At 36.7% G+C, this 16586-nt stretch overlaps 1 protein-coding gene across 1 annotated transcript; it reads right to left on the bottom strand.

Annotated features, from left to right (window-relative positions):
• Positions 1-94: 94 nt before the first annotated feature.
• Positions 95-8598, bottom strand: LOC593286 (ectonucleotide pyrophosphatase/phosphodiesterase family member 5). The gene is made up of 5 exons (XM_792766.5): positions 8056-8598; positions 3463-3773; positions 2736-2973; positions 2106-2291; positions 95-1630 (listed from the first exon to the last, which is right to left on the bottom strand). Exons 1-5 carry the CDS (start codon positions 8342-8344, stop codon positions 1290-1292), a joined length of 1365 nt encoding a protein of 454 aa, XP_797859.4. The 5' UTR covers positions 8345-8598; the 3' UTR covers positions 95-1289.
• Positions 8599-16586: the final 7988 nt, after the last annotated feature.

Consider the following 16586-nt stretch of genomic DNA (forward strand, 5'->3'; position numbering starts at 1 on the left):
ATACCAGAGGACAACGGATACATGCACTTTATGAAATGTCTAAATCACAATTAGCTCGAATGAAATAAGTATATAAGACAATAGCATGCAGAAATTTATGATTTAAGTCAATTTATTTATCAGATATTCAGGCAGAAAAATACCTATAACATAAAAACATTTCAGTCAGATACATAATCATCTGAGAGTCATTTGTCAGCATTTTTATAAGTAAGCTGCAGAATTCCATTGTGGTTGATACAACAATAAATGAAAATAAGTATATTCAAGGTTCAATAGAGTGTTAAATGAAATCCAACCAGTATATCAATCATTAGAGCAATAGTAAATGCGAATCAATGAATTTCTTTCATAAGTCTCTTATTAATTTTGACCTCAAAAAATGTACACACGTTTACAACAGACATTTAGTATTCTGAAACACTACAATGCGCCACGCTTTTGAGTCATCATTTCAGTCTATTTTTGTACACTTATTTATTTGTTTTAGTTTTGTAAATTCGCTTCCATTTGAGTTTTCTAAATGAATAAAGCATACCCTTCCGTAGTTTTTGTCACTTACAACACCAACACTAAATCGACCCATTTCCTAAAGTTTGAAGGTATTGACCTGGGGGGAGGGGGGGGGTAATAGAATTATTTCATACATTACTTAATATAAATTGTAACACAAATTAAAAATAAGTAATTCTATACACTTCATACGATGCACGAATTAAACTTTCCAGAAGAAAAATAAAATCACCTTCTGAACTTTGATAATAATAATTAGGTCGATCAAAATGAGTTCATGAGACAGCTAAAAATATTTTTCTAAAATATTGAATATCATTTTAATAAGCATGTATGAAATTTACGAGCAGTATTATTACTTAGGTTACGATCTATATACATGTAGGGGGGTGGGTGTTTTTGTGTTTTATGTATTAATTTGTCAGAATCTTCTCACAATACATTCAATGGCAACATAAGTAAATATCAAAGTCTAAATCAATAATTAGTTTAATTCCCTTTCCCCCGGTGTAAGTGTCTTTCCTTTTACATTTCAGAAAAAAATTGCAAAGATTGATACTAAAATCACACACGGGTCAATGAAATACATTGTGTATACGAAAAGTGTTACACACATGTTAAGAATAGGTTTAGACGTTAAGTCCTTGCAATATTCATCTTGTATTGATATTAAAAGTAATTAAATGAATTGGTGTTTATCTTAATGATATCTTAAATCAATAATGAATTAGTTCATCTTATAAATCAAACTAATAATTGGAGGAAAATGTTTATGATTAAAAGTAAAACGCTAGAAAAATAGCAAAAACAAGCGACAGAAGATGTGCAGAATACGCTATACGACCGCCTGAACCTTCTGTCGTCATCTGAAGCGTCGTCTCTGCAGTTTCTGGAGAGGTTCCTGTCCCCTCATTGGCCAGAAGAGGCTCCACGTGACTGAATGTGCCGTTGTTGGGTGCGGGGTCAACCGCCAGCAAGTGACACATCAAGTTGTACACGTCAACAGCGTCGAGTAAATCATTGGACGCGTAGTTTGATTTGAAGGCGGGGCCAGAGGCGATGAAGATGGAACGCATGCTCTCAAGGGTGTTCAAGAAGCCATGATTCCCCTTGTATCCTATGTATAATATAGAGAGCCATTGGTTGCAAATTAATTAAAATGATGACCAATCATGTTTAAATGATGGAAGAGGATTATTAAACGGGCAAGCGTTTTACAAAAAGGACTCATAAATATTTGTATTCAATATTTGTTTTAATTGTTATTATTATTATTCATTTGTTTACTATACTCTCAACAATCGACCAATTTTGTTTAGCACTCCAAGGTTATCGTGTACAACATACAATAAACAAATAACGTCGGAATAATCCTGACGAATCACTCTTCTCTAGTTAAACTTAATTTAAAAGCAAAGATTGGAAGAGATATCTGCAAAGTGAAATTCAATTTTCCAATAAATTTTATGTCATTCCATAAAAATGCCATCCCTAAAACATAAATGATGCGTTAGTCAAAGATAGATTTATAAATAAGACAAAGAACAACATCGTCGAAGAAACATATAGTTATTAAGAAATATAGAAATTACTTTGCCAGTTTCCTTCGATAGAACTGTTGGTCCAAACATGCCATCCTTCCTCCATGACCACAAGAATGGGGCTAGTCCGCCGGTTGTCCCGATAATGATATTCCTCAGGAATTTCCGCTTTAAGGTAAACGTCCATATTGGGATGTGCATCTTTCAAAGCGTCGTACAGCTCCTCTGTGCTGTTTTCTAAAGGGTTAATGCGAGGTGGAATGTATAACAGAAAGATTGTAGTCTAACGATTTAGAAAAGGAAATAATTTGGTGTACATTTTATACTCAACCTGGCGTTAAACACTGTTGAGCTTGTCATGAAAAATGAGAAATATGAAGTGGCGTGCCCCAAGGTGCTATTCTCGGGCCGATTTTTAGATTTGTATTAATCAATGTTTTAAATGCAACATTTTCTCTCGATAAGTGTTCCTGTCCCTTACAGGTGATTATTAGCTTGATTTTTTTTTTTTTTTTTTTTTTTTGGGGGGGGGGTGGGGTATCACACTCAAAACAAAGATGGAACAATAGATTTAGATATACATGAATAATTGTAATACTGTGGCTTCATGTGCTGGCATCATTATTATATATTAAACGAAAATCATGATGAAACCTTCATAACATCGTTGTGTCTACAAACCGTCATATGGCCATAAACCGAATACGGGGTCATTGTTGGTGTAGAAGTACAGACTCCTGTCAACGTAGTCATCGAGAAACACCGTCTGGTCTGGAGATACGGACGCCATGCCGTGGTCACTGGTCACGATGATATTGACGTCATCGAGCAAATCGGCTTCGGTCAGCTTTTCCAGGAGGTACCCGAGGGTTTCGTCACAGTCAGCAATACTGTTGGCAGTCTCGTTTGATTCTGGACCCTTTCATTAAAAAAAAAGAAAACAATAAAGAAATCCAACACTGGATATCAGGTTGAAAATAGAACACATTCACCTTTGGTTCTTTTTAATATAACTATCATTTAAACTCAGCCGGCGGCGAGGGGGTGGGGGGGGGGGGGGGCTCAATTCGTGAAAAAAATATTTAGCAGCGAATCAGCAGATCAGCCGGCCGGCGAATAAGCGGGGGGGGGGGGGGGGGGGTTAAGGTTAAATTGTGGTTACCATGTTTTTCTCCCCTTTTTTGCCAGGGGTTGGGCCCGTCTTTTAAAAAACTTTTTTTTTTTGCCGGGGGGGGGGGGGGCCGTGGATCCGCGTCTGTTTAAACTTGTTGTTTTTTATTTGATATGTAAATCACCTTCTTATTAATCTTGTTTACATTAAGTCTTTTCCACATCTATGATTTCTACCACACGTGTTTTTTATTATTTTAGTCTTAACGATGTTGCATATTGCATGAATTTTGCTCACTTGCAGGTGCCCTGTGTTATCCGGCTCACTGAAATAGAGTATGCCTAGATTGGCGCTCCCGTTGGACATCAATCCGACGACCAGATCGATCCGGTCTTCGTTCGGGAACGATCCGTCGTAGGCTGGCTGGTGATAGGTGGCCGTCATGCCTGAGATGTTTACACGATCTCCGGGCCAGAAGACGGAGACGGTTCGACCACCGTTGATTTGGTTCGTCACCCAGATCGGTTCTCCTCCGTAGTTCCACCACCGGGGCTCGTTATTGGCCTGGCCGAACGTCGAGTTGAACTCGGGGTCGTACATGTTGTTTCCTGGATCATAAAGACGAAGTAGAATTGAGGTACATATACAAGGAAATCATGACTATTAAACACTATATTGTACGACGTATACACTTTTGGTGTGAACGGGGAGGGGGAAGGGATGGTAGCAGTCGTATTCATAATGTGATATAGAGGGTTTTAGATTATGTAATGTTATATTTTCGTAATATTTTGTGTTTTATTTCTATGTTTAATCCTCTATTTCTGGGCCTCTAGGAAGAACAGAGCCATTTTAATAAAGGCTCTGAATAGAGCTTTCCAGCCGTTTTTAATTCTTGATTTGTATTATGTTTGTAAAATTGTATTCTTGTATGTATTTGAATTTTTATACGGAAAATAAAAACAACCAACCAACCAACTACTATCAGTTGTTTGAATGAGTGTATTTTGCAGTGTATTCTTCGGTCAAAAAGAATAAATAAATAAATAATAATAATTATTAAAGCTTATCTGCCATAGTTTACAGGAGGGATTAGAGCGCCCTGCAAGGTCACTGGACAGGTGGTTATCTCATCAACTCAGCTCTCAGTTAACATAAGAAAAAGAGGATCATGGGGACTAATGGTCACCGATTAGGCATTGTTTGTTATATAGAGGGCGCAAGTAGATACAAGTTGTTCAGTGGGCCTTTAAATAAAATATGTTCAAAAAATAATTATAGACCGATGCCCCTGCCTATAGGCTATAAGACTACATTGCATTATGTTTTCTTGTCGTGTTAAACAAAATGGAAAGGCGAGGAGGGTGTGCAAGTAAGACGAAGAGGGATAGATAGGGAAGGGGTGAGAGAGAATGGGACACGAGAGAGAGCGAGAGAGAGACAGAGAGAGACAGAGAGAGAGAGAGAGAGAGAGAGAGACAGAGAGAGAGAGAGAGAGAGAGAGAGAGTATGTCTTGATCAAAGAGGAACTACAATAGCTCGGTTTTAGTCACTGCACCTCCATAATCATAAATTGTATAGGCATGAAACATCGTTATCTTGCTTAATCAGTTATTGATAAATGTGGGTGTGTTTAGCAATTCATGTTCTGTCTCGGATAAATAATTCGCGCATTGCAATAAATATTGCCAGATGGAACGGGAAAATGGGGCAAGAAAATCTCGATTCATGAATATTAGTGTGTGTATTGTATAACATTATTTTGTCAAGACAAAACAAACTATACACAGGTACATTGAAACGCCTAAATCGTGAACAATGGCAACTCAAAGCGTGTAATACTAATATTTGAAAAGTAATATAAATATCGTTTTGCAAAGTCGCAACCCCTTCTTTGCCGAGCGATTGTTTCTCCGTGCCACGTTCCAGACATTGGAAGTGTGAAATAGAGAATTAATATGTGACATTGAAACGTGAGGTTCCCTGGTAACAGAAAGAGAAATATTCAAATTTTGATTGATTTGAGAACCAAAGGGCTGGGCGAGAAAGCTTTTCATGTTTGGGCGATACAGATTTTCATATTTGTCAAAAGAATTGGGGCTCTTTTACATGAAGTATGGTGGACAATAGTGATATTTAGCCGTTTCATTCAAGTTACCTGTTGCCCTTTTGCCCTGCATTATACAAATAATATGATGCATTTGAGCAGGAAAATGAGAAAAGGTTGCTTACAGTGTATGCGAACAAATCTATGATGTCGGTATGACACACCGAACTGTAAATATGTATTTGGTTGTATTTATAAACATTATAACGGTTTGCAATATGAATGATGACAAGTTGAAACCACTCAAAAGGCTTGTCGTAAAGAGAACCAATCTTTTCTGTTCAGCGGATCATCAATATTTTTGTTCTTTCTCCCCATAAAACGAGTACAAAATAGTATTTCCTGGATTACGATGTCTTCCTATAGCTGGGAAGGGCAGAGAGGGAGGGGAAGTAGGAACATTAGAGGGGGAGGGGAGGTAGGCAGAATGGAAAAGAGCTATAGTGAGGGGCGAAGGGGGGGGGGGGTAGAGAGGGGAATCAAAATATTAAGAGAGAGGGTGGGATGGACTGAAAATTGAGTGTTAGTGAGGGAGAGAGAGAGAGAGAAAGAGAGAAATAAAGGGGGATAGAGGGAGAGAGAAAAGAGGGAAGAGGAGGGAGTAGGCGAGGTGGGGCGGAGAAAACGGGTTTAGTGGAAAATCCTTATTTTAACTGGATACTACTTATCCTATTTTTCATATCATTTTTCAATAGTGGACTATTTTCTGATTGGAAAAGTGGATACGCGTCCAGGAAAGTGTACGAGTCCGTTAAAGTAATCATAAGTCATTGATCTTCAATCATCAATTCATCAGAAAATAATTACACAAACTCTTACTTTATATCAGGAAGTAGTCATTTTCTGGACCTCTAGGAAGAACAGAGCCATTTTAATAATGGCTCTGAATAGCCGAATAGCTGAATAGCCGTTTTTTTAATTCACGATTTGAATTATTTGTCAATTGTATTCTTGTATGTATTTGAATTTTTATACGGACAATAAAACCAAACCAAACCTAGTCTTATTTTTTGTTTCATTTTGCTATCACTAAGAAACGAGCAAAATTAGTATTAATTTATGATCACTCATAACAGTCGAAGCAATCATAAACATTCGTTAATATTAACGATAGACTGTTGAACTACGTTATTGTCACACTCTATGATGCGGATTTTCAGATAAGATTTGTGATTCATCATTAGCGAATAGATCAATAGAATTTTCAAACGATAACAAAAACATCTATTTATTAAGTAACCTGGTAACCAAACAATCCTCTGTAAGGGTTAAAGAAAGGGGTTTCACCTTGTTTCTTCACCTTGCGTTTCAACATTATGTAGGCAAACATTTTATACTGCAGGTTAGTGTGCATACATCATTTTATATGTATCATTATCTCTTAGAAAATTAATGATTTATAAGATGTTGACTTGCAAAACTCAGTTTCGTGAAGTAGTCAGTTTATTCAGTAGTAAGTCAATATTGATCTTGCTCTATCATGTTTTTAAAATGAAGACCGATACTCGCGCCTTAATGATATGAAAGTTAATTGTATTAAAACCTATTTACTGATAAGTTGTCTTTAACAAAAAAAAGAAATTTCTATGACGTAGTGATTGACAGGATCTAAGGTTGAAGTTTGAGCGCCATGCAATGGTGGATACCATGAACACCGGCGCTATAGACAGATATAAGTCATATAAAGGCCACCACCGTCATCATCATCATCATCATCGTCATCATCTCAATGATAATTATCACCACTACCATCATCAACACCATCGTCATCATCATAACCACTTTGATCATCATCACCATTACCATCATCAAAACCACCATAATCCTCATCATCACTATCCTAATCATCATCATTACCACCACCACCATATCCTCCTTCTTCTCATCATTATCATCATCATCAACATCACCATCTTCACCATCAGCATCATCACCACCATCATCTACACCACCATCATCATCATAACATCACCATTAACAACAACATCACCATCATCGTCTTCATTATCATCATCTCTACTACCAGTAGCATCGCCATCATAAACAACGTCGACACCATCTTCATCACTATCGTCATCAACATCAATTTAAAATCGCAAAAATCACTTTATGCAAACCTAGTGATCCCCTAAAAGTGTGCCATGTAGAGTTTCCCATTGTACAGTCTTTGGTATTTTTTTTCTAATATAAATTAATTCGACTATCAGCTTTCAGGAAAGGATGAAAATGTCAAGTCTGATATTTATTAATATTAATAATATTAATTCTGAAGTGTGGTAGGCTTTCACTTTCTTTAATCCATAAATGACTTCTTTGTAAGATTGAATTCGTTTGTTTTCGTTCTGTCTTTTAGATAATATTTAAACCTATTTCTAATTATTTGCATGTGCTTTGTTTCACAACCAAAAGGTGTGACAAACAGAAATTCTGTTATATAATAATACAAACGTTTAACTTGCTGAGACTCAAACACTCTCGAATCGAAGTAATCTTGTCAGCATTTGGTAACTTATATACTAAGTTATTTGCGTAGAGTAGGAGATTTATAAAGGAATCAGATTCATTATACAACTAATTTTTGTGGTCAACAAAACCATTCAATCAAATCGTCTGCAAAAAAAATGCATCAGAAGGCCAAAGTACAGTGAGTCAAAGATCGTTCCAATTCACAGTTAAGTTGAACACAACATATTAAATATACACACTATACCGGCCAGTAAGTTGCCATGCTCATGGGTTATTCTAACCGTAGCTATATATCTTTTTTAAGTAATTATACTGACCTATAATTCCGTGGTTCTCTTGGTAGAGACCGGTAGCAATGGTGTGATGTCCAGGAAATGTTTTGGTGGCAAAGGCCGGGGTCATGCCCGCCGGCTTGGCACCCATGTTGACAAGGCGATCGAAGTTGGGCGTAGCCGTCTTCTCGAGGTAGTCGTACCGGAATCCATCGAACACGACGAGAAGCAGCAGTTCCTGGTCGTCACCGTTGTCATTGCCGGTGGCAGCGGATGTGTCACCTATTGTGATGACCACGGCGACCGCGAGAAAAAAGGAAAGTGCTGACAGCATGTTGGTCTAAATATGTATATTTGTTATAAAATCAAATAAAAGCGACTCGAATTATGCAGAAGCGGAAACAAAACCTCTGTTTTGTCCCTGTGTGTGCTTTGAGAATGCAGGCAAGAGTTGGGAATGCCGGTAACAGTCAATGCAGTTGAACGACATGTGGCATTCTCTATTTTTCTATTTATTCACCTTGCAAATTAATTTCAACAATGGAGTTACTAGCCTGTTTCAACGGAAATGCGCAGAGTAGAGAGAGAGAGAGAGAGAAAGAGAGAGAAAGAAGTTTGGGGTGGAGTGCACAAGAGTTTCCAACCAAAATTATGATCGTGAAATTGAGACAGAGAGAGAGATAGAGAGAGAGAGAGACAGAAAGTGAGAGAGAGACAGAGAAAGAGACAGAGACAGAAAAAGATAGTGAGAGAGAGAGTTTGTGTGTGTGGGTGTGTGGGTGTGTGTGTGTGTGTGTGTGACAAAGAGAAAGAGAGAGAGGGAGAGAGTGAGAGAGAGGGAGAGATAGAAAAGATGTAATAATAATAATAATAATAATACTCTGTTCTTTTATAGCGCATAACACATTACATGATAGCATGTCCCTATGCGCTATAAATAGAAAGGAAAGAATTACAAGAAAAAGTCATACAAATAAGAAAATCCACTTAGAAGCAAAGAAGTACATGTAGTGTTGGAGGCTGAGTTAATGGGTGTACACTTTTAACATTGAATAAATACGTTTTAAGAGAAACCTTAAACTTGTTTAAATTATTGTGATTTCTCATGGAATCTGGAATCCCCTAGCTCTTCTCCTTCGCGACGTTAAAGATAAACTAGAGATCTGGGAGATTAAATTCTCACAGAATCCAACGAAACTTGAAATATGAATGTTCAAGATTACAAAAAAATAACGTGTGCAAAACAATTTTGGGAGAAAATGTATAGTGTATAGAAAAATAAGGAAATCCGGGTAAGTAGACCCGACAAATGGGAATTGTGGTTTCTATCGAAGATCATGTCCAGTAAGTTTTTGTGTGTTTTTTTTTATTTATCTGGTCCAAACATCCAATCTACTGCAGGACAAACAATGGATAATAAAGTAATGGATCATCTGGAGAGAGAGAGAGAGAGAGAGAGAGAGAGAGTACGAGAGAGAGGCATGTGAGTGACCAGGAACAAAAGCGAGAGGAGTGAGGGCGCGCGTTTTTTTTTTTTTTTTTTTTTTTTGGGGGGGGGGGGGGGATGGTTGTGCCGGGAATCATGCCATTTGGTGGAATAACTTAAAAGGGATTTAGAGTGGATAGTCCGGGGGTGTGGGTTTGTGGTGGTGGGGGGGGGGGGGGTAGGAGCGAAGCAGAATACACAGTTACTCCTTGATAATCATATACTCACCATGCCTTGTAAACAATCAAAATAGCTAGCTCATAGAAACGGACTTTAGACTCCTGCGTTTTCTTCATACTATGTCTTGGTCTTGATCTAGTTGGCATATTATTATTATACAGGACTAATACAAATTGCAAATAAGAACTGGAGACCAGTGGAACGGTCTAGGAAGTGAGTGAAAATGGGGTCCAGGAAACGGAATAGGCCCTTATCTATGCGATGAATTTCTTACAACTTTACTTTTTTTTTTTAAATATTCTTTTAATCACTACAATAAAGCTTGACCTCGCAATGTCATCTTCAAATTCATTTGTTGGCCTATAAATTCATCCAAATGGATGGGGAAGGGGCTTCTTGATACAATTTCAGTGAATCATAAAATGAATAATTTCGAATTAAACATGTGACATCATTTGAAATACTTTCATTGACTATGCAATAATAGTTACAGTTGTCATTTATTAAGACATATACATGTACTTATTTTAGTACATATTTTGGACATAAGTTTATATGATGAGTGGCGGTTTGGGCTTTGGGTTTTTAGGTAAGAGGTAAAGATACCCTTTTCCCATTGGTCACAAATCAACTTAAAGACAAGCAGAATCAAATACCAAAACAGATATACGTGGAGAATTGGTAGTCTGCAAGCACAGACCCTAATTTGACACTTTAACAAACAAAAATATTGTGCCTTGAGATAAGCCTAGCCCAGCTACCTACTGGTTGTGTCAATATACAGTAAGCATGTGCCCCCCCCCCGGTAAAAAAAAAGGGGGAGGGGGAAGGGGGAATAAAAAGGGAGAAAAAGAGGAAAAAAGAGGAGGAAAGAGAAAGGAGGGGAAAAGAAAGAAATGTGAAGAGAGAAAGAAGAAGAAAAGAGGGAGGAGAGAAAAGGGGGGATGAAAAAAAGAGGAGGAAAGGAAGAAAGGGGAAGAGAGTGGAGAAAAAGGAAAAGCAAAAAAAAGAAAGAAAAAGAGAAATGGAAAAAAAGTAGAGAAAAAGGAAACAAAAGAAACAAAAGTCAGCACCACGTCGAGGGGGCAAGAAAGAAACGCATAGACAATTATGTTTAAACATATTTGTGGCTTACACCCAGTAAATAAAATCGATTGATCGATCTGTATTGAAAAATAAGTCAGAAAAAATCTTGGAACCAGCGGGACTTGAACCTGCATCTACTGCTTACCGCGGGCAGCGACTCTACCACCCGGTCATCACTGGTCCATGGCACAGTCACGATGAACTAGAAACAAATACCCAAGCTCTCCCAATTCATTCTCAGAATGAATTGGGACTGATGTTTAAATAATTGAAATTTCTCCCAGGTAGCATTACATTTATAAAAGATAATTATGTTGCTGTGTCTGGTCCGCTGTGTCGGTCTTTTTACTCGATCCTCGTGTACTATATCAATGCAGAAGTTTGCCGTCGGTGAGATATTATGTCGGTAGGCCGGCAATTTTTTTTCTCCCTACGAACTGTGACTTTTTTATCGCAAAAAAAGAAACATTTTAAATATTCAGACATTGATTAAGAGTCGGTACAACGAATCGTCTTATTTCTCTGATAATTTAATGAAACGTAAAAGGGCCATTTCGCAAGGGAGGGAGAAACTGAAAAATAACTTAGTTTCTGGCCCCGGGTTTATAGGGTTAAATTTGTAGACATTGGGAAATTGGCATTAATATATTTGTCGTTAATTGGTGGCCTCTACACCCCCCCCCCCCCACTGATAAAGGTCTAGCGATGCCCCTGATAACAAAACAGCAAAACAGTGACACTCGAGATAATTTTTGCAAGTACTACTGGTGAAGTACCAGACCACCGTCTTTGTGCATTGTGCAAAAGATCCCTATATACTCTTCAGTGGAGGGGGTATTATATAGGAGAAGCAATTTTACGGATTACTCCAGGAAGTGCCTGAAAATGCGCCTAATGTGGTCCTAAAGTTGCAAATGCCTACTCAGGGAGGGGGTTGTGACCCCCTCCCAGACCCACCCCCGCTTGGTCGCTACGCTCCATCGTTTTTCATATATTTCACCTCATGCGATTTGTGCCCCCCCCCCTTCGCCGGTAAGAAATTCCGCCACTGCTTACAGATATCTCACTACAAATATCGTAACGATACTATATAACTAGTATTAGTTAAAAAATAAAAAATGATAATGCTGTTTGCCATGTTTGTTGTACAACCATATATCTGACTACAACATTATAAACATTAAACAAAAAATATCATGAATATTATCTTTGTCAAACATTATATTCCTATTTTCTCTTTCTTTATATATTCAAATGTACCAAAAACAAGGCTAGGCTATGCTTATTTGATATTCCTAGTATTGAGCGCGTTGCGGATAATTTTAGTATGGATTCAGCTTGCCCGCACACAATGTATGCACCTTCTCCACACCTTTTTGTCCTTCTTGATAAGTTATACAGTCAGTTTTCAACTGAAAAGTTGGGGGGGGGGGGGGGTTCTCTCAACTATATATATACATTAGCTATAGGCCTACATACAGTGCATATAAAAAAGAGTGTAGGGGCCAGGCGATTTTTGACAACACTTTTTTTTTATAAAGACCCTGGACCTGGTGCTCAGTCACCCGTGGCAGAACTATAATGGATAGGACAGAAGACAAGTTACTCATCCTCATGAAATAGATTTCAAAGTCGATTGATTGATTGATTGATTTTTATTCGACAAGCTTCCAACATACAACAATATACAATAATAACAGATCAAAAAAGTCAGCTTGAACAGGATAACCCACGAAAGCTCGAGAGCTTATTTCCAGTGGGGTCCCTTACAGACATGTATAAAATTAATAAGTTAAAATAGTAATATTTACAGACAGATAAGAAAATTAAAAGAACTACTTATTAAAGATAATAATAACAACATTTAAACTGATGATAGAAATGATATTAAGTACAAGAAGAAAAAGAAGAAGGAGAAGAAGAAAAAGAGGAGAAGGAAGAAGAGGAAAATAATGATGAATTTGTAGAAATTCTATAACGTACGAAAACATAAGTATATACAACATGAAAAAGTATGAACCGACAGAAGAATAAAAATTTCAATCATATAACATGTCATTCACTTCTCTTCTCTGACTGTCAAGTATTAGGTATTCCTTTAATTTCCTCTTAAAATGATCATAGTTTCCTATTTCTTTTACACCATTGGGAAGGGAATTCCAATGTTTTATGGCATTGTAATAAAACGAATTTCCAATACTACCTACTCTTTCAGGTAAGTTAAAGTTGAATCGTCTATTTCTTGTATTATAATCATGTACGTCAGTAACAAGATCGAAGTTGGATCGAATATAATGATTCGACCTAGTATGGTATATTTTATGCACATGATGCAATACGAGTTGTTTTGATCTTTGGTCGACTTCAAGAAAACCAGCTTTAGAAAGTTCGCTGTAGCCAACATGAGTTCTTGGACCAGAACAGTTGATAAATCTCACCATTTTGTTCTGTATAATCTTCAACTTCTTTTGATCTGACTTGTTTATGTTACTATACCATGCAGGGTTAGCATAGTCAAATAAACATTGAATAAGAGCAAAACAGAGTGTACGTCTTGCTTTTAAATCCATACAACTTTGATATCTGTACAAAAATTTCAGACGAGAATTTGCTTTTTTTACAACTGATTCTACTAAAGATGAAAATGAAATTGCGCTAGCCAACTCAATGCCTAAATACTTCACAGACTCTTTTCTCTTGATTGCTTGATTATTGTGTGTCACTTTGAATTCAAATGACTTTTTAGAACTACTTTTAGAACAAAATAAAATGCTTTCTGTTTTTCCCAAGTGTAAAGAAAGCTTATTATCAGTCATCCAATCGACACACGTAGACAGCTGTTCACTGAGCTTTTCCTCAATATATTTAGGATCAGGATTTGAATAGAGTAGTACGCTGTCATCTGCGTACAATAATAGTTTGAAGTCTTTTATACAAATACACATATCATTTATATAACTTGAAAATAGAATTGGGCCTAAAATGCTTCCCTGAGGAACACCGCAAGTTATAGGCATTAGTTTGGAACGAATATCATGAATGGCCACTACTTGGTGCCGATTAGATAAGTAGGATCTAAACCAATCTAAACTTGCCTTATCAAAACCCATTAGTTGTAACTTCTTCAATAAGACGCAATGATTAACTGTATCAAAAGCTTTTTGCAGATCAAGGAGCACCATACCAACAAAGCGCCCTGGGAAGTTTCTCTCCTCAAATAATCAGTCAAATGAATTAGACATGTTTCAGTCGAATAATCATGTCGAAAACCAGATTGAAATTCATAAATTATATCATTTTCTTTGAAGTATCTTTCAATTTGAACACAGACCGATTTTTCTAGAATCTTTGATGCTACGCTTAAAACACTAATAGGTCTATAGTTGCTAACATCAGTTTTATCTTTCTTTTTATAAAGTGGAGTCACTTTTGCTATTTTCATATCCTCTGGAAAAGTACTCGTCAAGATAGATAGGTTCATTAAGTAACTTAGAGGCTTAAATAAAACCTTCGCACCATCTTTTAGAAATTTAGCTGGAATCAAGTCTAACCCAGTACTTTTTGATACATTCAACTTACGTAACTCTTTGAAAACAAATTGTTCACTGATTGGTAATAACTCGAAGCTGTTTTCACGTACACCTTTTCTTTCGTAAAAGTCACGAATACAATCATTGTCTGCGCTGAAAAAGTCTTTGGAAGGGGGGAGTTTGTCTACTAATTTGGCAGCCACATTTGTGAAATGAGAATTGAATTCATCAGCGATGGCCATCTTATCATGACATAATTCCCCATCAATTTTAATGACAGATTCTTGTTCTTTTCGCTTCTTATTTTTCAATCCTAAGCTTTTTAGATTCTGCCAAAGTTTTTTCGAATCTTGTTTATTTTCTTCTATCTTGTTTTGTAAGTAAACGAGTTTAGCCCTTTTCACCTCTCTTTGGACCATATTTCTTAATACTCTGTATCTTTTATAGAGCTTCTCATCTTTTGCTCTTTTCCTCCATTTTTTGTATACTATATTTCTCTCTTGAATTAGGGAAAGAATATCTTTAGTCACCCAAGTTTCTGATCTTTGTTTTATTCTTATCCGTTTCAGTGGCGCTATCATATTCAAATTTGAGATAAAAACATGTTGAAATATTGACCATGCCTCATTTACATCTGTACAGTCAGTTATTCGTGACCAATCAACAACAGATAGTTGAAGATTGAAAGACTCTTCTGTATATTTTTTCATGGATCTGATATCATTAGTCCTGTGATGACCTATAGCCAGTCTAACATTTTTCCGTGTACAGAAAGTAAAATAATGGTCGCTAATACCTAGATCAATGACACCACTTTGACTTATTTTATTTTCTTTGGTACAACCAATATGATCCAATAGAGAAGAACATGTAGGTGTAACGCGTGTTGCCTCTTTAATGAGTTGACTAAACCCATGAAGACTCAACAAGTCAATATATTTTTTAGCCAGTGGCGATTTGCGAAGAAGACAAATATTCATGTCTCCTAAAAGAATTATTTCGTCATCCTTTTTAATGTATCAAGAATATTGGACAATTTCTCGATAAACAAATTGTTTTTCGGAGGTCGATACAGAACGCCAACAACAATTGGTTTTGATCTTGGTATAAGCAAATTTATCCACAGGGATTCCGTATCTCCAGTACTTACAGCATCCATAATATTAAATGCAATATCATTTTTGATATAGAAACATACACCACCTCCAGAGCCAGAGGATCGATCATGGCGTATGATTTTATATCCGTCTATTTCAATTTCTTCATCATTTATGGAATTGTTTAACCATGTTTCAGTGAAAGCAATAATAGACAGCCTTTTTCTTTTAAAAAGAATTCTAAGTTCCGATATCTTGTTTAGAATAGACCTCACATTGAGGTGTAAAAAATGAAGACCTTTAATTTTAAACTTTTCTTCAAATTCTTGAAAAAGAGAAGTGTTTTTATCTTTGAGGTTTGGCTGAATTATTCTTGCTATCGCTTGCTTTTCAGGTGTAACGCGCGTTACCTTAAAATAGTTTTCTTTTAGTCTATCCTCGTTTTGGCTTTCTTTCTCTAAACAATCGTCAGTAAATATTGATTCACAAAAAGATGGCAGACAACATGTTAAACAGTTCCACTTCTCATCAGGGCATTCATAATATAACCTGCGGTACTCTGAAAAACTGATAGCTTGACAATTAGTGTGAAACCATTTTTTACAATAAGAACACAGAAGGCCGTGTTGATTACATTTGACTGGCTTATCACAGTTCCCACAAGGGAACTTATATTTTCGACCGTCAACTATAATTTTCGGATCATCACTAGATTTTGTCAAACTTTCACTTAATTCAATACCCTTCTTACAAATTGAAGATAATTCGCCCAGTCTTTCATGTCCACCTTGGTACACAGTCAGTTTGGTACACATCTTTATACGCACTATAGAACCATCCTCAAGCTAGCTGCCCTTTAAAAAATCAAAAAAATCCCTGTAAGTAATCCAGCAAAGCACAGAGAGTCAATGCTAATGCGTATTGACCTTGAGCACTGCACTATTTGTTAATAGACAGTATTTAAATACATGAAGAGTCAATACAATCATAAGACACAAATGCAGACAATTATACCGATGCGGTTGATCGGCAAGTTTGACAGTGGACTCACAATTTAAACTTTTAAATTATTCTTTTTAACATCGGGAAATTGACAAAGTTGTATTTTACTGCTATTTAGGTGTCATCAATTGTCACTGAAATACCGATTTTGAGTGAAATTAGTTGAGTTTTGTACAGTGGTGTTTGAAACGTTGA

Source organism: Strongylocentrotus purpuratus, unplaced genomic scaffold (assembly GCF_000002235.5).
Source record: "Strongylocentrotus purpuratus isolate Spur 01 unplaced genomic scaffold, Spur_5.0 spur5_scaffold_3, whole genome shotgun sequence".
Classification (NCBI taxonomy): Eukaryota; Metazoa; Echinodermata; class Echinoidea; order Camarodonta; family Strongylocentrotidae; genus Strongylocentrotus; species Strongylocentrotus purpuratus.

Excerpts from the sequence above, each read along its gene's own strand:
- LOC593286 (XM_792766.5), bottom strand. The coding sequence starts at position 8,344 with ATGCTGTCAGCACTTTCCTTTTTTCTCGCGGTCGCCGTGGTCATCACA. Across the intron at positions 3,774-8,055 it reads AGAGAACCACGGAATTATAG|GAAACAACATGTACGACCCC; the intron begins GTCAGTATAATT and ends TTTATGATCCAG. Across the intron at positions 2,974-3,462 it reads ATAACACAGGGCACCTGCAA|GGTCCAGAATCAAACGAGAC; the intron begins GTGAGCAAAATT and ends TTTTAATGAAAG.